Source organism: Aulonocara stuartgranti (assembly GCF_965226115.1).
Source record: "Aulonocara stuartgranti genome assembly, chromosome: 17".
Classification (NCBI taxonomy): Eukaryota; Metazoa; Chordata; class Actinopteri; order Cichliformes; family Cichlidae; genus Aulonocara; species Aulonocara stuartgranti.
This window is the reverse complement of record NC_138953.1, coordinates 23,279,959-23,305,390: the sequence shown is the minus strand read 5'-3', so window position 1 is coordinate 23,305,390 and position 25,432 is coordinate 23,279,959. Positions and strand designations below refer to the sequence as shown.

Below are 25,432 nucleotides of genomic sequence, written 5' to 3'. Positions count from 1 at the left end.
ATCTTTGTTCACTGAGTGGAATGGCACCATCCTGTGGTCAAAAGAGGGACTACAGAGTGATGCAGCAGCAGTTTGACACACATATTGATTTGTTTATATTTCCCCCGATTTTAAATGGTTACGCTCAGAGTACTTGCAGACATATTTGGTTTGCATTGTGGAGAAAATTATCTGACAGAGGAGGCAACAGGCAGTTCAAAAACAAGTTTTATCAGGTACGAATTAAAGGGCCAACCGGAGAAACTGGATAAGTTGTTTAGGTCTTGCTTGGGAGGGAGATGTGTGATGATAACGAGAAAGAAAGCTTAAATTTGCATGTCTGTAAACGAAGTCTGGGACGCAGTCCTTCCTGGAGCGCCTGTGTTTCATGTCTCCCAGTGAAATGAGATCCAACCCGTTCTCCAGCACACCTCCGACCGCCTCAACCTGCTCTCCGACTGCGAGCACGTTATCGACGGTGTCATCGTCAGACATAACAAGACATCACCTGTGTGACTCTGGCGAATACACTTCCACGCAGCGGCGGACTATGAAAAGTGTGCGTAATGATTAAACATCACGCTCGGAAATACGCCCCCCCGCGCTCATCGGTCACAGATGACTGTCCGCTGGCCCTGCAGGCTGTCCATGTCAGCAAACACCACGACACGCTGAACGAGGGAACGTGGCCGCAGACGGGCGCCAAGATGCGGATCTCCAAGGCCAACAAGGGCGCGGCGGTGGTGAGGGCTGTCCGGCGGCAGGCGTCTCCTCAGCCGTCCAGTCTGGAGAGGATGTGGAGCGACAGAAAGCTGTCGAACTGTGGACCTGAGGGGAGAGACGGGGCAGAAGCTTCTGGGAACGGGATGGAGGGACACGAAGGGGGGCCACCCCGTGGGAGGAAGAAGGCATCCAAACCACATGTGAAGACCATTTTCTCCCCCGAGGACAAGGACCCCAGGGTGAAGGAGGAGACCGGAGAGGGACACGCCTTCGAACCCGGAGGGGAGAGCAACTGGTGTGATTTGTGCTTCGAGTACATCTTCGAGAATGGTCTCACCTGTGCAGGTGAGGGTGCATGTGATTAAGTCAGGGGTGTGGGGGAGCCCACAAGATAAGGGGTCTAAATAGAAGGTGGAGGAATCCCAGAAGATATGGAGATTTTAATCTAAGCGGCTTGAAGCATTTAATGCAAAAGATCTCCCAAATATCCAGTGTTTTCCTTTTGCTGAGCTTCACACAAACTCCACCACAAGTCTATGATCCATCTACATATGCTTTGGGAAATACTGTCAGTTATTTTGCTGACCAAAGAGGTAAAACAGTTGCAACAGTCCTACATGATATTTATGTGGATAAATGAAAGAAACATGCAGGTTTTCAGCACTATAGGTACAAATTTGCCGTTTTGGGGTTGGGTTATTTTTTGGCTTGTGTTTTGGATTTTTTATTTTTTTTTTTAGAGAACAATGAACCAGTTGTTCATCAGGTCTTTTAGGGAAGTTTAACTGATTTGAATGAACAGGTACACTCTATCAGTGACATCAGCATTTTCAGGTAGCGCCATCTGATATGTTGTAATCGCTCCTTGTTTCTGTGCTGGTGATGACTTAAATAGGCAGGGCTACGAAAGAAGCCCAGCGCTGGAATGCATGTTGGCATCCAGAAGGACCGGTTCAGGTGTAAATGAAAACTGGGTGACTCCTCAAGGGCAAACTCTGGACCTCCCTGTGTGTCCACTTCTGTCGAGCAAACAATAGAAATAGGAACCTTAGAAACAATTTCTTCTTCCCTAATGTGTAGAGCTCCAAACATGGTTGCAGTAGTATTTGTTTTTCGATGGAAATTAGATGGAAGTTTTGAATATTTGAATATCTGCTTCAAATACATTAACCCTTTGTACTGCATAACTACATAATCGTCCTTGTAGAAATTCCTAACTTATTTTATAAAATGATAAAACGTGTCATGACTAAGATTTTCTGTCAGATCTTCAGTTTCTGTTTCAACCTCAGTTGTGTTGTGGAATTCAAACAATGCTCAGTTGTTATGAAGGAATAAGGTATCTCCCCTACATTATAACACTACCAACAGCTCGAACTAAAAGGCAGGATCCATGCTTTCATGTTGTTTACAGCAAATCCTGACTATAACATCTGAATGCCGCAACAGAAATCGGGCCCATCAGAAGGATTTTTCCACTCTGATGTTGTGCAATTTTGGTGATTTTGTGTTAGTTGTAGCTTCAGTTTCCTTTCCTGAAGTGGCACCCTGTGTGGTCTTCTGCTGCTGTAGCTCATCTGCTTCAAAGTTTCAGACTTTGTGATAAGTGGTTAGGCTATTTCAGTTACTCTTACCTTCCTATCAGCTCAAAGTAGTCAAGCCAGTTACCCTCTGATCTCTGAGATCAACAAGGCATTTTTGCCCAGAGAACTGCTGTTCACTGGATTTTATCTTTTTCAGACATTTTCTGTTTGAACTCTATTTCAACAGCTTCTCAAATACTCAGTCCAGCCCGTTTGGCACCAACAGACACGACATCTTCAAAGTCACTTAAATCATCTTTCTTCTCCTTTCTAAAGCCTGGTTTGAGCATCAGCAGGTAGCAGTTGCCTTAGTGCATTGTGTTGCTACTATGTGATTGGCCGATTAGATAGCTGATTAAAGAGAAGCTGAACAGGTGAACTAATAACCCTTTCAGGAGTTTGAGACTCAAATGGTTCTGATTTTTTGAAAGGTTTCCAATTTTAAACCACAATTCACCTTGTTCTCACTGTACTCATTTACTTCATCTTATAAGGATGGATCAATTTAAATGTGAAGATATTTGAAATATACTCATTTGCCCATCTATATATGTATCAATGTTAGAGACAGAAAAAAGTTTAGTCAAATAAACACTTTTTATTTTATAAAATATACCATCCTCAATTGCGTATCATCATTCTTTTCACATGTTTCCTCTCCTATAGTAGACTGGCTAGATATTAGCTAAAGTATGCTAATGTTAGCTAGGATTAACAAATTCAAGATCTATTTATCCCGGTTAGCTGAAAACGTCTCACGTAGAAAACCTTTAATATCCAACATTTTCCGTTTTATTCCTTCATGCACTATGTTTTCAATTTTTCTTCTACTTAATGCTAGAAAAAATATTATCAAAGAAGGACATTAGCTAGCTTTAGCTATAAAACTATTGACCTGCTAATTCTGATTAGCTAAAAATACTCACTCAGATTTTATTAAGAAAATATGTGCTACTTTAAATAGTAGCATTCATAACTTTGGGACAGCCACAAACAATTCTGATAAGCAAATAAAACAATAAATAAAATAAAACAACTAAATATGAAAAGAAAAGAAAACATTATATTTGATTTGTTAGCTTCATAAAATTGAAGTTGGTGTTAAAACACTAACTGCAGCAATAAATACGCTTTGCAAATCTCCAAAACTCCCTCAATAGGCCTGATTTTGATATCAATATGCATTTAATCTTCTGTAATATTATACTTAAACCACATATTGTACTGCATAAAAATCTGAGAAACCCAACAGATACAACACAAACTGTTTTACTACTCTATCTCTCTCCCTTTAGCTATTTAACTTCATTAGCCTACATTTAATGGATAATGAGTTTGCAATGTGCACTATGGCTTCCTGTCACTTTAATCAGCCATGCTGATGGAGTTTGTGTTTGTGCCTATGGCTTTTCTCTATTAGCAGCCACTCACAGAGTCTGTTACAGACCCATGATTTCACCTAAATTTTAACAAAAAACCCAACCCCCCAACATTATTATGCCTTGCAGTTGTCCTGCAATCCTCTACAGAGCACTGTTAATATCCGTATCTGTCACTCGCTCACTTATTAACACACAGAAACAGTGACTTATAAGGCATCCAAGCCTTGCAAGAGCATGGTTCAGTTATTTCTTTCAAAGGTTAATTTTTCAGCTGAATGTTGAAATTAAAGTTTTCGCACAACACAGTGTTCGGTAAAAAGACTTAATGGAAATATTATAGCTTTTACTGGGGAATACATGCTCATGGTTTTGCCAGAGTAAATCAGCAACATAAGAGAGAACTGAAGATCATTGTGATGATAATGATTGCTGAAAGGTAATATAACAGGAATCACTGTTCGCATGTTTTCCATTACACCCATAACTGGTACCAATAGAGTAATTTCCAGGAAACTTCCAAGAAAATTATTAAACCATGACAAGCCTGTAAATGAAACAATGCCAAGTCCTTGCTGGGGGTTTTTCTTTGCTGAGGAAGAGGTTGGTATTTTAAAGAGTATTTATAGACTTCATGTCACCTTTAAGCTGTAGCTTCCTGATTGCAATGTTATGGGTCCATTTGTTATTGCTATAAAAACTAATCTAAATAATAAAGTAAGTAAAAAGAATAAGATTTAGAAATGTGAAACTGTAATATAATAAAAAACAAAGTTTTTTTTAATATAAAAAGAGTTTAAATAGCTCAATATTTTTACCTAATCTAAATTTAAATATTTAGAGTTTCTCTGACATTTTTTTACCTGTTTAAGTTAAAAGTAAACTGGTTATCTTTGATTAACTTGACCAGTTTTGCAGATTAAGAAACCAGTATTTAAAAATAAACTTCACTGTACTGATTTCTATTGTTTCTCTGTTTCTGTTGTTGGGTGAGGATTCATGGAAAAGAGTCAATATTAGCTTAAAAGTTAGCTAAAATGCTTGACATCATACAGCACTCAAAGTTTTGTCCATAGTTGTTCTGTGTCTGTTAAAATGTTTGAGTTTCCAGTGTACTCTAATATTTTATGCAGAGGTGTGGACTCGAGTCACATGACTTGGACTCGAGTCAGACTCGAGTCATTAATTTTATGACTTTAGACTTGACTTGAAAAAATGTTCTAAGACTTGTGACTTGACTTGGACTTTTACACCAATGACTTGGGACTTGAATTGGACTTGAACCGGTTTACTTGAAAAGACTTGATATTTTACCCCAAATATAAAATTTAACATGCATATTATATAGAGATTGAAAATGTGACGTCATTCACGGGTAGAACCGCAAAGGATTCTGGGAACTCGTGGCAAGCGGCAGAGGTGGGACCAAGTCATTGTTTTGCAAGTCTCAAGTAAGTCTCAAGTCTTTATCCTCAAGTCTCAAGTCAAGTCTCAAGTAATGTCAGGCAAGTCAGAGTTGAGTCTCAAGTCACTGGTGTAAAAGTCCGAGTCAAGTCACAAGTCTGAAATTTTGAATTTCAAGTCCTTTCGAGTCTTTAAAAAAAAACGAAAAAAGCATGTTGCAGTTATGCTAAATGTAAATATTAGACCATGTAATTTTAAAATCTGTGTTTTTCTCAACACATGACAAAATAGTGAACTTAGAAAATATACACAAATTGTGAAATTGCACCTCTTTAAAATGCAGCTCAATTAAACCTAGCTCCAAGAATAATTTTCACGACAGTTCTGAGATAAGCTGCATGTTATTCTTGGATGCGGTTGTAGGACCAGCTTTAAAATCGCATGACAAAAATATCATACACATTAAAAAAAACTGTATCACCAACGTAGCCTGGACAACATTTGCTAGTTAGATGAAGTCAGCTATCTCATCGTAGCATATTTATATGCATATTTATAATCATACGGTTCTTGGAGTGAGTGCACACACTCATGAAGTTTAGTAACTTCAGGTCACTGCAACAAGCCCAGGTACAGTTTACCGACGGATGGGTGCAGGACCTTGAAATGCACCGTGTAGAACGAAAGACCATCGTACGTATCATAAGTTTACCAGTCTCACAAATTGTCGTCATAAATACACATTCCTTAACCGTTTATTAATAGGACCTTTGAGCTCAACGGTAATTAATTAGTAGTGGAAATAATTTCTGGTAGCGTTACAGAAATGTAGCAGTGACAACAATATTGTATGCTGTAATCACCGCGCGGATAGGAGGCGGCTGGCTTGACCGCGGCTCACAAATGACGGCTCACTTTACCGCAGTCTGTAATCGCACTGGGCAATTAGTGATACAAAAAACCTGTTTTATCCTGTGAATAAAAGTATATGTTTTTGTCAATGTACCATAATAACAGAAGCGAAACGCAATATTGTGTCAGGACAATTCACTATTTATGCACAATAAATAAAGGAGCATAGCGCGACAATTTCTGTTCAGCGCCAGACTTGCTTGTAACCTATATTAATAATACAACGGCTTCTTGACATTTTTGTGTTTCTTTTTATCGCTGTTTAACTGATTTTAATTGAAAGCCTGCGTGCACTAGTACCGCTTGCCACGAGTTCCCAGAATCCTTTGCGGTTCTACCCGTGAATGACCTCACATTTTCAATCTCTATATAATATGCATGTTAAATTTTATATTTGGGGTAAAATATCAAGTCTTTTCAAGTAAACCGGTTCAAGTCCAATTCAAGTCCCAAGTCATTGGTGTAAAAGTCCAAGTCAAGTCACAAGTCTTAGAACATTTTTTCAAGTCAAGTCTAAAGTCATAAAATTAATGACTCGAGTCTGACTCGAGTCCAAGTCATGTGACTCGAGTCCACACCTCTGGCAAGCGGTACTAGCGCACGCAGGCTTTCAATTAAAATCAGTTAAACAGCGATAAAAAGAAACACAAAAATGTCAAGAAGCCGTTGTATTATTAACTGCAATAGCCGGTCGCATGACAGCCACGAGAAGCTGACGGGTAAAGAGATCGGTTGTTATCGGATTACGTCGTTGAAGAGAAATTGTTCAAGCCATGTTTCCGAAGTAACAAAGACTCGACGGATGGCCTGGATCGCAGCCATTCAAAGACCAAATATAACGTCCCAGAACCCTCCAGCTCACAGGTTAGTCTGCTCCAAGCATTTACACGAAGGTCAGTGTTTTTTAGTAGTTAATACGTCATTTTCATAACATAATTGGTGATATAGGTTACAAGCAAGTCTGGCGCTGAACAGAAATTGTCGCGCTATGCTCCTTTATTTATTGTGCATAAATAGTGAATTGTCCTGACACAATATTGCGTTTCGCTTCTGTTATTATGGTACATTGACAAAAACATATACTTTTATTCACAGGATAAAACAGGTTTTTTGTATCACTAATTGCCCAGTACGATTACAGCATACAATATTGTTGTCACTGCTACATTTCTGTAACGCTACCAGAAATTATTTCCACTACTAATTAATTACCGTTGAGCTCAAAGGTCCTATTAATAAACGGTTAACGAATGTGTATTTATGACGACAATTTGTGAGACTGGTAAACTTATGATACGTACGATGGTCTTTCGTTCTCCACGGTGCATTTCAAGGTCCTGCACCCATCCGTCGGTAAACTGTACCTGGGCTTGTTGCAGTGACCTGAAGTTACTAAACTTCATGAGTGTGTGCACTCACTCCAAGAACCGTATGATTATAAATATGCATATAAATATGCTACGATGAGATAGCTGACTTCATCTAACTAGCAAATGTTGTCCAGGCTACGTTGGTGATACAGTTTTTTTTAATGTGTATGATATTTTTGTCATGCGATTTTAAAGCCGGTCCTACAACCGCATCCAAGAATAACATGCAGCTTATCTCAGAACTGTCGGTGAAAATTATTCTTGGAGCTAGGTTTAATTGAGCTGCATTTTAAAGAGGTGCAATTTCACAATTTGTGTATATTTTCTAAGTTCACTATTTTGTCATGTGTTGAGAAAAACACAGATTTTAAAATTACATGGTCTAATATTTACATTTAGCATAACTGCAACATTATTTTTTCGTTTTTTTTTTTTAAAGACTCGAAAGGACTTGAAATTCAAAGTTTCAGACTTGTGACTTGACTCGGACTTTTACACCAGTGACTTGAGACTCGACTCTGACTTGCCTGACATTACTTGAGACTTGACTTGAGACTTGAGGATAAAGACTTGAGACTTACTTGAGACTTGCAAAACAATGACTTGGTCCCACCTCTGATTTTATGCTTTTTAAACAATAACTGGTTCAGTTGGGAAAAGTGAAATGAGCTACAGAAAGGTAACGTGTTGTCCTTGGTTCAACTTCTGTATGAAAGCGGTTTAGCTCACGCTCTCTCTCTCTTCCTGTGGGTCTGTCATCCTATGGCTCTTTCTCCGAAGTAACAGGAACCACCGAAGAGAGCCGGGGATCTTTGTCTGATTGGGTTTAATGTTGCATTAGTGTGTGTATTCATTAGTCGGCTCTGTAGAAGGGATTTCTGTAGGCGGCTGCAGCTTGTTTCCAGTCAGTTTGCTCTCTATTTTTGATGTGACAGAATAGAAATAGCAGCACTTTGTCCTCCCTCAGTGTGATTCTTCTTCTTCTTTAAATGGCTCTTTATTGTTAAGCTTCTGCATCCTTCAGTTCAAGCTTGTCCTCTACATTTAAATATGGCTTAACCCACTGTTCTTCCTATTTTTGTCTACTTGTTCAGATCTAGAGCTCCTTTTAAAGAAGCCAAGTGCTTCTATAGCTTACTTAGCATTAGCCAATAGATGAAGCACTCAGGCTAACGGCTGCTGACATCCGTACTCCATATGAAGCCACAAGAGCTGTCAGAATACCAACAAATTAAAATATCCCATTAATTGTTTATTGTTGTTTACACGGTCCCATTTTCACAAGCTCAAAAGGAAACACACAAGTTTCTTAGCCGAGTGCAGGTTTTTTATTTCATGACTAATCAAGAAGATAAAAGACTCATTTAACAAAGTGATGACTTTGTTAATGGAAACTTTCAACATATGTCACACAATAGTGCCACCTTATTGTGTATACATACATAATATATTAGAAACAGATATATATTTGTACTTTGTAGCTCTTATTTATGGTTATTACATAAAAAAAAACAATGTTTCCAGTTAATAAGCAGTAGCAGCAAATGATAATGACATTACCTTTAAACAAAGGAGAGATTTTAGGAAATGGGGTAGGATTAATTTCTTCATTGTAGTATAGTGTTATAACTAGTGAAAACATTAATCTATATTAGTGTTTTATTATAAGGTAATAATACAATCACATTGTTGCTATATTAAGAATGTTTATTTCCAAATACTACACAGAAATGATGATTTTTATTGCTCACACTGTTTCTGCCTGATGGTATTGCTACATTTTTTCACATTATCACTCCTAGTTATTATCACATTATGTAAGTTTCAGTCCAATATTACTCAGCTAAAAACTACAGTTGATACTAAGCTATTACTTACTTATAATTTGATATCTAGCAGCTACTTCCTTTTTATTTCCACATCATTTCCTCATGTTACTACTGGGCTGTGCCATAAGAATAACAACATGCAAGTATGATCAAAATGATTTAAAAAGTAGCAAAAAAGTTGACATTTAGTCATTAATACCTAGATGGAGGTTTGTTAAAGAGGCGAGGATAAAAATCAACAGATCGGCGTCTGAGCCGGAGACAGTGGAGAGGTTTCATAGTTCAGAGAGTCATTTAGAAGCACTGTGAGAAATACCAAAGCTCATTGTTCAAACCTCTTCAGTGTAGTCTGCCTTCACCGTGTGTGTGTGTGTGTGTGTGTGTGTGTGTGTGTGTGTGTGTGTGTGTGTGTGTGTGTGAGAGAGAGAGTCAGCTGCTGTCCTGTTGTTTGTTCAGTCACTGTGACAGTTTGGCTCCACAAGACACTTTTAGCCTGTGGCTAATGACACACACACACACACACACACACACACACACACACACACACACACACACACACACACACACACACTACAAACACAAATGGGTGACGGTGTCTCTGGGAGGAGGGACCAGAGTAGAGCAGTTACTGCAGACAGAGACGCATCATGGATGGGAGTGAAGGATGACTATTTTGTGGAATTATATCAAGTTATGTTTGGATATGAATCACCACCTGAAGCCTGCAGGAACCCAGAAAACCTCAAAACAGTGTTTGTGTGTGTGTGGGGGAGACAGAGTGTGTGTGTGCAATGGGGTTTACCAAAAACTTTGGGAAACCTCTGAGGAGAATGTCCAGATTTTTCTATCGCTTTCCAAAAGTGATGCGACGTTCTGGACGCCTGGAAGTCAGTCTGCTGTGGAGAAGCTCTGGTGAGTTATGAGCGATGAACAGGACAGACCATTTAGGTGGCCAGTATTCACCACGGTCAACTTCTCTTATGCAGTTTCTTTCCATTCTCCTCGTCTGTTAGTGGAAACGTATCCTATAGTTTACAGTAAACTGAACTGTTCTCTGGTAAGAAGAAACCTAAAATATCATGCTGTGGAAACAAAAATTAAAATAACTTGTTAACCTGTTAACTTGTTAAACAAACACACCTCAAATGTCAGTGCCCTGCTTCATTTCTGCTGCTATTAGTGTGTGTGTGAATGTGCTGAGGTAATGTCAAACCTCTTCAGTCTTTATTTTTCTCTTATACTTTTATCCTTTTTATACGCTGACTGGCTCAAGGTTTGATTACATACGCCCAAGCGCGTGTCCAGACATGTTGACAGGAACAAAAGAGACAAGACTAGAAAGATAATGAGGGGATAGCAGATGGCTGCTGTATTCAGCCCACACCTGTCCTCATTCACGCACCTGTCTTTGTCTTCTAACTTGTGTACAAGTATTTGCAGTTAGTGGACACAATATGTAGTCCTACCTACATATTTCACGCCGGATACTTAACCCTTTCTGCAGGAACTGCATTGTCTGATTTTACATTCCTTGTTAATGCTTTCTCTTTAACTCCTAATGCACCAAAGTCACTTCTATTATCCATCCATTTATCCATGGATGTGGAGCAGTAGCAACTACCTCCCAGTCTACTAGTCCCCAGTTGTGTTAAAAAGGTTCTGTTTTTTTCGGTTTTGAGAAGTGGAGATACACAAGGACATTGCTTTTATTTTTATTACACAAAGGAGCACGATGGTAAAGGGGAAGCTGCATCCAGGACAGAAACAGCCGCATTTTACTGCATTTTTCAGGTCCTTTAAGCACCTGCACAGACAGCATCCTAATGCTAAGCTAGCCAGGAGCACAGAGTCATGACAAAGCTGAGTGAATGCCAACCCCATCCCAGCAGCTAGACTCTGAACTTCAACAGGTAAAAAAAGAAGCGATGAGCAGTCAGGCTGCATTCCCATCACTCCCATCCTGAGGCCGCCAAAGTGGAAGCCTTTCGGCAGTTGGATGAAGTGGAAATTCTGTCCATAAAAATTATGAACACAATCTGTGGTAAACACTTTACCCAGGTAAAGTCCAACACTCACTGGGAACAATCTGACCTACTGCTGCTAATGCAGGCCAAGCTCTCACTGCATTTGTAAGGGACCGAATGGCTTGTAGCAACTGACCAGATGCCCTTTATGCCCACGTTTACTTGAGAAAAATGTTTACTTATGGCATAAGTAAACATTTTTCTCATTAGTTTATAGTCCCAGACTTGATTTAAGTCTTAATAAAAATTGAAGATTATTTTATAAATAATGACCCTGTTAGAATCACAAAGTAAGGCATCCCATATGGAAAAGATATATATAAATCTTATAAAGTTTGTATCTGTCTTGTGTGAAACTTGTATGAAAAGCATACAAGAGTGAAAACACATATAAGATCCCTTGAAAAATTATATAATGAAACTTGTATGTTTTGGATACTTAACAATATATGAAAGTAATGAGAAAGTGGCCACTTTCATGAGTAAATCATAAAATTCTTTACTATTTCTTTTCCATATGGGACGTTTTAAGCTAGCCCAACTTTATGATTGACATGTCTGTGCTGTGTGTGTGTGTGTGTGTGTGTGTGTGTGTGTGTGTGTGTGTGTGTGTGTGTGTGTGTTTGTTTCAGCACATGAGTGCTAAAGGAGCCGGAGCCTCATGGTCCCTCTCGCTGCACACACAGAACAAATTATAGAACTCGTGCTAAAAAAACATTTCACTTTTCACACACGGGTGAAAAATCCATAGTGTCTAGCCAGTTTTGGATTTCTGACCTTTGACCTCTGATGTGAGACCCTGCTGAGTTTTAATGTAAGATGCTAAAAGCCAAACTGAAATGGTAGTTTTGGCTGCAGTCAGTCAAGTTTCAGATTGTCCAGACTCATCAAAGCATTTTATTATATTTTGGACAAAATAAAGAGAAAAGTAGCGTTAAATACAACAAATGTAATTCTAATTTTTGATAAAACGTTCCTCAATCTGACCTTCCTAAATCAAGATTTTCATATTTGAGAGAATTTTTTCTATTATGTTTTGCATTTGCTGTGTTAACCAACTGAATCAGAACTAAATTCAGAAGAATACAACGAGACAAATACTTTTAATATACAGCTCACTTATTAAAATCTCAACAAAAGTTGTACATTTTTCGCTCTATTAAAAAATTGTGTCGTGTTTATCTTTTTAAAGTAGTTTCTATGTATCTTTAATTCAGTCACTTATTATATATTAATACAGTGACAACTCACTGTAAATGAGCCCTTTCTCAAAATGTGTTTTCACATGTTTATAGGCTTAAAGTTAGGTGTAAAAACTTTACCATTCACGCTGCATCTGCACTGAAAAAAAGAAAAGGTTACAGAGTTTATGTGTGTGTGTTTGAGACGTTCCTCCAGCGGGCTGATTGAGTCTGATCGATTTGTGGAGTCTGGGAAATGCTTTTATCCCTGAGACAGCAGATGAGGCAAATGGAGAGGAAGATGATGAAAAAGGAGGAAGAAAAAAAACGCAAAAAACTGAGATATGATGGAGATCACTGGAACAGCCCTAACAATTCCTTACTGAAGATGAATGTTTACCTTTTTTGTCAGTTATATTGCAAATGCAAGGACATTTTTTGGTATTCCTGTACACAAATTTCCATTCATCCATCTGTTCCATTTTCCAAAGCCAGTATCAGTATCGAGTGATACATAACAACTGAAGACTCCTGAGAACATTTCACTTTGTTGAAGTGGTTTAAAAGTCATGAACACAAACTAATAGGTGCTTTTCACTATTAGACTACAGGCTGCTATTAGACAGTGTGAACATGCCATTAATTATTTCAGAATAAAATATGAATGTAGCCTTCACCCATTGGTTAGTTAAGACGATGACGACGAGCGGATGATGGCATCATTGGCTAATGATCTATGAGTTGCGTATAGCAAACAAAATACCCTTGATAATCCTCCTTTCTGACACTAATTATTTTGCCATAATTTACTAAATTAATTGTAACAGAAGTGAGCTGTTTCTGTTTCACAGCATCTTCCAGACTAAAAAAAGATGCAACACTTCTCACCCAGCATTAACAGCTGAGTCCTGGACAAATGTGAACACGCCACATGGCCGCGGCCTCGTGGACAATCTAAATTTTATTTTTTTGATCTCTCATGCCTGACTAAAACATGTTTGTCCTATAGCAGACACCGTAGCTAGGGTGATGCACCTGAACTGGAAGGGGTAAGACAACAGAACCCAGTTGACTGCAATCTACTAACATTTAGTGGTGAAAAATGTCACACACTGTAACGTTTAATTTTAGAATCAGAAAGACTATTTATCCCCAAGGGGCAATTAGGACTTAGAAGCTAGATCCATCTTTTTTCTGGGGGTTTTCGTTTCAATTAAAAGTAGAAAATGCAACTTTATGGCGGAACCAAAATCTTTATCATGGTTTAAAGTGCTACACTGACTTTTTTGTGGTTTGGTTTGACGCAGCACCTGCTATGTGTTGATATCTTCTTCATGTCCAAAAATAACCCTGCATGCTGCATAATGGTATTGATGGATGGATGTACAAGGCTCTTTATGACTTCCTCTGTGGATCAGGTTCATTGTCAGAAGGGATTGAGGTGGATGATTGGACAGGCGGATGACTGGATGGGCAGGAAACTGGATAGGCCGACCCAACTGTAGTCATAACAAGCTACGAAAGAGAGCAAAGGAGAGAGGGGAGGAGAGAGTGACTGCAGATGGCTGAGTCAGCAGTCCTACGTCCATCCATCCATCCACCACTGCCACCCCTCCTCCTCCACCTCTCCTGTCTGTGTGCCCATCTCACTGTGGCCTCCATTTGACTGTTAAATCACCCACTCAGCACAACAACAGAGAGAGAGAGGCAGACGGGGAAACGGGGGAGAATGGCACATCAGCATCTGAAGCACGGCCGAGAAACACCGCAAAGGGAAAGAGGAGAGAGTGTTGGCATGTGTGGTTCCATTCAGCGCGAGTGTGTGTGTGCAGGAGGATGTCATGTTGAGGCTCGTAGACAGGATTTCAGTGAGTGTATGAGTTGAAGATGGGAGATGGGAGCAGCCATGTGCAAACTGTCGGATAAAGTTGGACAGCACGTGAGAAAGAAGTCGACAGGTAGGAGGCTCGTGTAGGGTTGTGTTGGGGTGAATAATGTTTGTTTGATTACAAGAAGTGACTATGAACAACCCTCCTCCTCGGTTCTATTTGTTTTAATGGTGCATTTGGGTTGTAGCCAGTTGTAGCTAGCTCGGTGTGTGTGTGTGTGTGTGTGTGTGTGTGTGTGTGTGCCACTTAATTTAAAGTTATAACAAAAGTTGGGCACCACAGGGAAGAAGATATGACTTCAGTGGCTACATTTAGTCTGCAGCTAACTTGTTTTCATGTTGATTTAGCCTTAAATATTTTTTATATATTCCTGTGTCATGAGAACAAAGCTGTAAACATTGCTTAATAAGCTCTGTTGTGAGGCTAAGACTGTTTTTAAAATGGGTTTTTATGTCCAATCACAAAAGTTGAAATCCCTAAAATGATTGACTTAGTGATCAAAAAGATGAGGAAATCTATATTTTCGTTGTTGGAACAAAATTTTCATGTTTTCTTTGATAAATGGATAAAAAGATGATTCTTACTAATTGCTTAATTTCTATCAAATGACTGGAGTTTTAAAGCTGTAGCAAACAGTTTGTCTGAATTAAATATGTTTTTAGTTGCTTTGGTGATTGATGTGTTAGAATCTGTAAGCTGTCTACAATTAGATAACTGCATTAATGAGATCATGTTTATTCCTTAAAATATAAGAATGGTACATGAACACTGGAGGATCAGATGAGCTCATTCAGCCAAGCTGAAGCTTCAAAGCTGCTGCTCAGTGTTTTTGTCCCATGATTCTCAAACTTTTTCAGTTCATGGAAACATTTTTGTTTCTAAAGCTTCTCACGTTGTGGCGATAGGACCATCCTGTAGGATAGGCTCCAGCCTGCCACGCTGAATGTGATGAGTGGAAGAACATGGATAAGTGGATGGCTGTTTGATTTTAAGCCAAACTTATTTCTCTAATTAAGAAAAAGCACTTCTATAATCAAAGAAATGATGCTGTATTTGTGAGCCACCACTAGTTTGCAAAGAAGATGAATTTGACTCAATCAGTATCATCCAGAAAATGTCATTTTAAAATTTTCCTACAGGCTTTGCTCATCTGAAGTATCCTTGAATGTGGAGCCCGAATCTTGCTCACTGACTTTTTGTTTTTATTTAATGGTAATTTGGAAAAGAAATTGTCATATTTAATTCCTCTTTATTTGCATTTCAATGTTAAAACATAGTTTAATCTCACCGGATTTTATTCTGAAACCTCTCCCTCCTCCATGTCATCATTTGCATGTTGTTGTTTTCCATTTGCAGAAGAAGAACCTTAACCGACACGCTGCCCTTATCAAAAGAGCATTTGCATATACGTTACAGAAACTTTTTTCCGTATGCATATCTGCTCCTTACTGCTAACCCTATCATTTATACTTTTATTACCAGTGAATGAATCTATAATCAGGTCATTTCTCTGCAGGTTGCAAGTACGCGTGCCACACTGCATGTCGGGACAAAGTGGCACTGGACTGCCATCCTCCAGTGTTGCCCGTCAGCCAGGACCAGCTCAACAACAACAACACGCCGCTCCATGTGAGTACACAAAACACTCTGACTGGGATTTCTCGCTTTTGTTTTCCAGTCAGCTCAGTCTAATCCAACTCACGAGAATCTCTTTGTGTGTAACTGTGGTCCAATTATCCACAAATATGTACTACAGTGTGGTTTAAAAAAAAAAAAAAAAGATTATTTAGTGTTATGTGATGGTGAAATAGTGTTTAAGGGGAACCACACACTTCAGTGACCTCCCCTCTGTGCTGTCTGATGATTAGAGATTAGTGTTTTATTGTTAGCCAGTAACAGCAGTTAGTTTTATTCTTATTATGTAAACTGTTATTCTCTCCGAAATCTTCTTTGTCTGTGGAAACAAAAACTACATACATTTATTTGTTATACTAGAGGAGTCTAAAAAGTCTCCTGCGTTGTAAAACCCAGGTTATTTTAAATTTCGGTTTATTTGTCACTGTAATGCTGTTGATCACCTCTGGATTGTGCTGTAGGCTCATTTTTTAGCTGGTGCAGTTTGCCGTTTACCACTTTTGAGCTATCCACACACACACAGTACAAGAGAAAAGAGGAAGCTAACAGTTTATTTCATTATCTTTTGTCGAATGGTGTTAATGCAGTGCTGTGCCTCGTTACCTGGCAGTACAGGCAGAGTAAGACACGCAGATTACAGGCATGACGGGAAAGTATTTACTCTTTCATCCTTTGGTAGAGATACCCTCTACCGAAGGATAACAACCAAATATTAGTTTGAAAAACATTTATTTAAAACTAAAATGGGCACAAATATATATTTTCAAAATGTCACCGTAGTTACCAAAGTTAGGATATTATTGCTTCAGCAGCCAAAACTTTAAGCACAACCTGTAACAAATTATCTTAAAAGTAGAAATAAACTTAAAATGACAAAAAAAGACAAACACTGACTGTACGACTTCATAAATCCCTAAAATAAAGTAGATCAATTATGTTATAGTTTTTCAGTCACTGATCAGACAAAACAAACGTTCTGACATAAATATAGGTTTTAAGAAACTTTGTTTTGTAAGTGCTTTGCTACTTGTTCTCTAATGTGTGCCGTTCTCCTATTTTTGTATATCGCTCTCTTGGTTTTATTTCTGTTTCTCCTGTCTGCTGTCTGTTTATATTTTATTCCAGCACAGTTGGTGTGGAGCACCCACAATTTCGTTGTACATCTACAATAACAATAAAGGGCTATTCTATTCTATTCTAGTCTAGTCTAGTCTAGTCTAGTCTATTCTATTCTATTCTATTCTAGTCTAGTCTAGTCTATTCCTAAAGTGCATTTTAGAGACCCAGTTCATGAAGTGATTAGTTAATTAGCTGATAATGTGATGGATGTGGTATAAAATGATATTTATCTGAGCTGGAAAACATGTTGGAGTCTGTTTTTGATTGTTTTTGACACTCGCACACACCCATCGTGCATCACTCACCAAGAATTGTGTGTGTGTGTGTGTGTGTGTGCGTGTGCGTGCGTGCTTGTGTGTAATTCCTAGAAGACAGCTGGGTGTGCAGGAGGCCTGGTTCATGTAAAGTGTTTTTGCAGACCACATGAGGCTGTAGTGCAACACCATACAACTGTATCTCTGTAGGCTTTCAATAACTTTAAGTGTGTGTGTGTGTGTGTGTGTGTGTGTGTGTGTGTGTGTTAGCACAGCCAGCTAGAGTTATTTCCTTCATAGGAAACCGTTACAGGATGTGTGACACTGGCAAAAAGAGAGAGATCAGCGTGCAAACACTCACATGTTCGAATCACAACACTTCTATTAAAATAAATAAACCACTCGTCTTTCTCCGGTCAACAGTCACATTCCATTTTATACAAGTTAAAACCCTCCCATTATTGTATTCATGCACTAATCCACATTTTAGTGGATAAATATTTATATATGCACAGATAAGTTAATGATGAGTCAGCAAATGAACAGAACACAGAGGAGCTGTGATATAACAGCACTAAAAGTTAGTTTTTAAATGTGTTTTAAGTGTAATAATCAATGAAATATTCTTCCTGAATCCATAAAAAGGGGTCCTATTGGGCTTTTTCTTCTTTTGTGATATAATATATCTAATGAAGATGTACAAGTAATCCCTGTGAACAAACAGCTCGGACTTTAGATTGGTCTAAATGTTCAGATTCAGATATTTTTCTCTATGTTTGGCTACTGTGTGAATCATGCAAAGCTGCTCTAGGATAGTCCAAAAATAGAAGTATGGCTGTCTCTAAGTCCCACCCTGATAAAAGATGGCTGGGAATTAAATGGAAGTAATGTGATGCTTCTGGATTTTGAGTTTTTCTCTTGTTGAGTTTTTGATCCGTCTATCCCTCCGTACATACAACCATTCCCAAGCCAGTCAAGAGGCTTAATCTCTCTATCTTGTCATGGCTGTTTTCCTGGCATCTTCCCAGTAGGAAATGCTCACTGGTATCCACGATTGAGTTCTTTTGGAATGGGAACCTTTCCGTAAAGTGACCATCGCCGTCAAACTTGGCTCTCTCTTCACCACAACGGATTGGTGTGTCTACATCACTGCTGATGCCACACTGATCCATCGATCCATCACTCACCTGCTCCAGTCTCCCTTCACTGGTGAACAAGAGCGTGAGATACTTAAACTCGTCCACTGATCCCAGCAAACATTTAGACGTGGAATGACCAATCTGCTGCTGGTGTTAGTTTCAAAATAAAAGTTGCGCTGATGTCGGAGACAGAACCTCAACATTGTTTCGAGCTGCTTATTGACAGTAGCACACAGACCTTTGTTAGGCCTTTTAGCAGGAAAGCGGACACTGCAAAGATACCTCAGACTCCGCCCTCTCACTCTAGGGCCTATTTCTGATCCCACTGATTACACGGTCAATCCAGCACATCACAAGGCTGCTGACATCAGGGATGATAGATAAGACAAAGTATAAGATAATATACTCCATTATATCCTCTTTAGATTCCCATCATGTTCTTGATCAAACCAACGTCACACCTCACTGCTTACATCCCATCTGGCAGTGACATTGTTGTAAACTCCACTGAGTTTCAAAGAGTGGTTTTGGCTCTCGTGTTCATCAACACTGGTGTGGGTTTATTCTTCGAGGAGGAGGAGGATTAGCTCAGCATAATTTCAAACCAATGCTGAGCACATTTGCTTTCTAATAGTGCTGAGTAATGCTGAGTAAAGAGCTTTTGTGGGCTTTTAGGTGTCAGTTATTAAAAATACATTTCTGGTGTGGTTGTGATGTGTGGCCACAGATGTGTAGCAGACATGCATGTGTTTTCAGTTAAACGGGTTGTATGTGTGCTGAGTCACTGATTGATAATGAGCATGTACTTTTCTTTTAATAATACATTTAAAATCCCCCTTTTTTTGTTGTTTTTGAAAACGTGTCAAAAATGCAATGTTGCCTGTAAGGTTTTTTTAAGACAGCTGAATCATGTGAGAGAGCGACTGTCTGTCTGAGGTCTGTGGCGGAGACGTCGGCTACAAACCGAATGCCTGAGATAACGGCGTGATATGCCGCCGTAAGGCAGTCGTGAGTGCTCGTGTTTTAGAGAAAGTAGTGAAGTCTGAGTGTGTCTTTGTGTATGTGATCAAGTCAGTTGTGGATTGTGAACCTGCAGTCATTTCTCCATCGTTTCAGGTCCATCCATGTATTTTCCTAACCACAAACAGCCATTCACAGGCACACTACAGCCAATTTAGACTCACCAATTCCTCAAGTCCAAAGACTGTACGAGGAAGCCACAGAGAACTCACACAGACACACTGAGAGACTGCAAGCTACACACAGAAGTCTGATTTCAAGCCCTATTTTCTAAATTTTCGCCTTTTTAAGTGTCAGAAAGAAGTATTAGCTTATCCAGGTTAAACTCATTGGCTAATGGCTTTCAAGGCAGTTTTCTTTATATAGTGCCAATCACGATCCAATAACAGAGAGAAAACCCAACAAGCAAGCACTTGGTGACAGTAGGAAGGAAAAACTCCCAGGAAATCTGCATTATGGATGAACTGGAGGCAGTTAGCTTTTAGAACACAATGACAAAAATGAATTATAGAAGTCCAGCCTAGAAGTAATAAATGTATTAACTAATTTTACAGCATCATTCTGAGACAGGATATATCTAATTTCTGAGATATTTCTCAAATGACAGAAAGCAGACCTTCATATTTGTTTAATATGCACGTTGAAGGACACATCCGGGTCAGAAAGAATTCCAAGATTTCTCACAGTCTTACTGAAGGACAAGGTAAAGCCGCAAGGCGTAAGCATCCGGTTAGACTCCATGTTTCTAAGATTTTAGGTCTGACTACAATAACCTCCGTTTTATCTAAATGTAAAAGCAGGAAATTAGAGGCCATTCAAGTATTTATGCCTTTAAGAAATGCCTGCAGTTTAACTAATTGGTGTGTGTCATCTGGCTTCATGGATAGATAACGCTGGGTATCATCTGCATAGCAGTGAAAATCTTTATCTTATCTCACTGTCACTTGTTATCCATCATTTAGAGCTGGTTTGTAACATCCTGGACAGCTGAATGCAAACATAGTTACAGGTACAGAAAAACAGCCACCTACCTGTATGTACGTATGCTATACCTTTTGCGTTGTACTACCACACAGCTGCAGTTGTCGTGAATCATGTCTGTTAGAGCTGCTGATTGGCTCTTTGGGGGCAGGAATAAAACAGCCCTCCCATATTAGATTTCTATTCCGGGTTCTCGCTCTTGTAATGTTTATTGGAGTTGGAAGTGTAGATGTGGATGCCTGTCAGCAATAGCTGAGCTACACACACAAACCCACATACACACACCTGTGTTAGTTATCACAGTGACAGTGATCTCACACAGCAGCCAGCCAGTGTTTGGAGGCATTTACTCAAGAGTGTAATACTAGCGTCCCGTGAGAACAGCGTATCAAGAAGTAGGTCAGCAGGCATCAAAAACAGTGCAAACACCGCACGCGAAACTCAAACAGCTTGAGAGGAAACACTCGAAATTTTAATGTTAAACTACTGAGTGTTTAATTAGGTAAACGGTCAATTCAATAAGCTAATTCTTCTAGTGTGTTTTACTCTTTGTAGTATACTTTGTACATAGTACAATTTACTCTTTACTCATTGATTTCTTTTCTTATTGAGTTTTCTTATCAATTTCTTTTTGTTGTATCTTATTTTTATGTCTTTTTATTTTCTATTTTTATTGTTTTTGATAATATCTCTAATTTAGTTTTACTGATTCACTTTATAATCCTTGTACTGCTGTAACAAGGAAATCTCCTAAGTATAGGATTAATAAAGCTAATATCTATAAACGATAGAAGTAAAAACTGTCACTATGTGCTTTTTTTTTTCTGTACAGTAGATTAACGTATGTCCTAAATTACCTCTAGTCCTAACAGAACTCTTAACAGACAATAAATATTGACCAACCACAACAAGTTTTTTTTTCCCCCTTGAGGCCTAAAAATGGTTCTTCTTTCTTTTTTTATGTATCTTTAGTTATTCTTGGACCTCTTTCCTTTATCACACTTTCCAATACAAATGTCATTTTTTTGAAAATTATTACTTATATTCTCCTGCATTTGATCTTTATTCAGTAAAACTTTTGCAGAAACATCTGCGGGTTTGCGTTCCAGTCAACTGCAGGGGCGTCAAAACTTTAGTTATTTTTGAAACTGACAAAAGATACAAGCCCGTTATTGCTTTGAACTTTAGTAACCGGAGATAACATTTACACAACCTCCTCTGGAGAGGCCGTACAATATGTGTACCAGTTATAGTCCTGCCATGTGATAGGTTTAGCTGAAGGGGGAGACAGTTAATGAGTGATGGGGAGAAAGAGGGAATCAGGTCTATTTCCTCTGTGCTGGGAAAGACAAACATGGGCAGACGAGAGGAAACCAAGACGGCACAGGGAAGGCGACTGATCTTTGGCTCTAATGGAGCCTCTTTAACACCACCCAGTCAGTGGAGGATGATTTATTGGGGCCTGATGTCACATTAACTGCCACGTTGGGTTTTCAGGAAAATAGCCGGAGTTACTGTAAAGACCATTAATGATAGGGAACACTAATTTCTTATCATTACCTTCAGCTTTTCCTCCAGTGCTGCTGTCCCTGATCATTACTGGTGACTCCCACTGACTTAATAAAATAACCACAAACAAAGCAGAAAGAAAAATGATTGCTAAATTTCATAGTATACTGTACAATTAGCAGATGCGTAGTGGCTCAGACACAATATGGCACTGTATGGAAAAACAGATTTTCTGGCCCTGAAGTGAGTCCCAGCAGTTAACAGCTGTTTACAGATCATGAAGCCGACATTTAGAGGAGCTGGAAACCGTGGGAAATATTTCTGCACACAGGAGGACTTCCAGAGTTAAGTGAAAGTTGCATCAGGGCCAGGGGTGTCAAACTCCTTTTAGTGTCTGAGCCACATGAAGCTCAATTCAATCTCAAGTGTGCCAGAAAAGTAGAACCACCTACCCAAGTCTACCGAAAACTCTCAGCAAAAGAAGGTATTTTTTTTTTGTTTTGCTTAATTAATTGTATAAAAAGCCTAAATCCTCAAGGTGCTTCATATTATAAGGTAACAAGAGAACCTCCCAAAACACTGCAAAGATCATTTAGCAGGCTGCATGTTAGACACCATGTCTGGTCTCTAGGGGTGTGAAATAGTATGAGGCGATTAGCATTGCTGCAGATGACTTCTTGCCCAATTTACAAAATTGTTTTATTTCATCCACACAGAAAAGTTTTCCAGCATGAACAATCTCTTTAAGGTCACGCCAGCACATCTCAGTAGGATTTTAGTCCATTCTAAATCCTTAATTTTGCTGTTTTTGAACCACTCCGAAGTGGACTTGCTGGTGTGTTTTGGATCCTTGTCCTGCTGGACTAGCTGAGGGTGCTTGAGCTTCAGGGCATGAACTGATGGTGAGAGATTTTCCTCCAGGATTTTCTGTTAGAGAGCAGAATTCATGGTTTCATGACCATCACACTACCACCACCATGGTTCACTGGAGTATTTGCAACCCTTCCCAGACTCATGGATGTCAGTGACTTTCAGCTTTTTCAGCTGTTTCTTTAGATCATGGCTTCATGTGTTGGTCTGCTTCACTTTGTCACACGGGTTCTATTTAAGTGATTTTTGGATTCAACAGTGTAGTTTGTATTTACTCGGCCTGTCTTTGCCTAATATTAAAATTAGTTTGATGATCTGAAACAAGTGTGACAAATATGCAAAAACAAAGAAAACAGGAAGGGGCAAACACTTTCACAGCACTGTAGTCCTCGCCACAACGTCACAAAGTCAGAGTTAACAGTGAGAAACAGCATGAATCTCAGTGTGCAAATATTTATTTGAAAGGGTTTTATATTGTAACTCAGTAGGAAGGAGAGCGGGAACAAAACTCAAGGTAATGGTTTTAAAGTTAGGAAGGCAACTTTAAAAAGGAAAAGAAGGAATTTTAATGGGTTTTCCCTCTGAGTTTTATGGTTGCTCATTAACAGCTATATGCTAGAGCCGGGGTGAGGTCACATTAAAGTAAATACACACAAACACACACACACACAAGCCAAACCAGTGGAGAGCAGCTGTAAAATCAGCATGGGAAAAGGTTTCTGCTCTTTTTTTCTACATTGTTCCTCCCAGAGTTTATTCTGCTGCTTAATTTGGGGCTTTATTCTGTTTCTCTGTCTGTCTTTTGTCAGTTGAGATTTATTCTGAAACACAGCAGTGTTTGAAATCCTATTTTATGCTTTGACCTTACTTTACTACTGTCTTGGTGTATTGGCACATTTTGTGAACATTATCCTGCCTGTAGTCAGGACAAAACTAAACTATAGTTCACTGTTGCCGACTTCAGATACTAGTTGGAGCGAGATTCACAGAAATTGGTTAACAGCTTAATACTTTTAAAGGATGAAATGTGTAGCAGGTGAGACCTGTAGATCCTGACCATTCCTGTGTCTGTGTCAGGGATAATTAAGGATCCTGCAGATCTGCAGATGTAAAGCTCCTCTGGCAGAGTCCAAAAATAAAATATAAATATATAGATCTGGAAATGAGCAGTTCTCTTTTCAGTAACACAGCCTTCCTGACTGGTTGATGAGTCCCCAACCTGTTGGTGCGCAGTTGCTTGAGGTTGCTGTCATTCGCTAGGAGAAATTGGTTCAAAAGAGGTATATGGTACTGCCCTAAAAAACTTTGATTGCCCTAGTTACCCGTAGTTTTGTGAAAAACACTGGCTTTTCTGCAAAAAGTAGCTGATCAGTAGTGAAACTGTAAAAACTACAAACAGTCATTGTTTGGTTGTGCGCTAATGCAAAACTTTTACACAAGAATTTTCTGTTTCTGCACTCCAAATGTCATGTAGACTACAGGCAAGTCTAGCAGTGCTAACAAACAAAAGCAATTTCAGGGAGGTTATTGATGCAGCCTCCTTTCTGTGACTTATTCTAGTGACAGCCTCCAGCGACCACCTGTCAGCCACTTGGTGATACACATTTTCCCCAGTAACCAGTGGTTACCATAATCATTTAGAAGAAAGACTTCCACAAACAGCTGTAAACAAAAACAAAAAAAAATTTCAGGTAACATATTTTGGATACTTGAATTATAAAACACTCTCTGCATTAATCTAAATTGCAAAAGTGTTTGTCTTCAACTTGTAGAGCGAAGTAAATGAGATAAAACTATATGAAATATAATTTGACAGAAGTGTAAGTATTCACGTATCTGCTGATTGAAGGATTCTGTGATGCAAGTGAACTTTTTCTGGCTATCGTACTAAAGACACTTTGTTATATTTTAGTCCAAACCAATAGACAAATGTTGGTACTGTTTTGCAGATATGGAAGAGTATATGTGACACGATCTTCAAAAATCCTAATATGCAATTCAATTCAACATTTGTAGTATGAGCAGAGGATTTAAACTTGCAGCATTTCCAAACTGTTTTATGACTTTTGTCATAAAAAGCTGAGTATGTCGACTGTGGAGACGTTTTCATTAACAGACAGTGCCAAACAATTTTATGTAGACAGCAGACGACTGAGAAATTGTAACCATTTTTCATTTGAAGTGTGTGTTTGTGTGTTTCTGGACATAAATAAACAGTTGCTCAACAGTTTTGATGTTTCTTGGTATGGAAAATGTTAAACTGACATATTCACTGTGGCACCAAAATGTGGAAACTCAGCAGAAGCTGCTGGGGTGGGACACACACAAACACATGTGGATAAAGCTCATAACTACAACAACTAAATCATCTGAGACAGAAAAAAAAGAAGTTATTCAGAGTTATTCTAGACGTTTCACCTCCACACAACCTTTCAGCAGAGCTAAAACAGCACACACACACCTTTTTTTACTGCAGTATCATCACTTAAGATAAAGGTCAGAGTACGCAGACTTCATTCTTTTTTTTAAGAAAATAAAATACCACTAAAACTGTTACATTTTAATAGCTACTTCATTTTATGTTGTTGACTCACTGTTGAACAAGGAGTTCAAAACATGGGCGGAGCACGCT

General features: G+C 38.9%; 1 protein-coding gene across 1 annotated transcript in view; it reads left to right on the top strand.

The window, feature by feature from the left end:
* Positions 1 to 175: 175 nt before the first annotated feature.
* The window catches only part of rassf3 (Ras association domain family member 3), a 74,431-nt gene continuing 49,174 nt past the window's right edge, over positions 176 to 25,432 (top strand). Inside the window, exons 1-2 of the mRNA XM_082510706.1 lie at positions 176 to 1,047; positions 15,790 to 15,902. Of these exons, the coding sequence (XP_082366832.1) occupies positions 546 to 1,047; positions 15,790 to 15,902 (615 nt within the window). The 5' untranslated portion in view covers positions 176 to 545. The remainder of the gene's footprint in view (positions 1,048 to 15,789; positions 15,903 to 25,432) is intronic.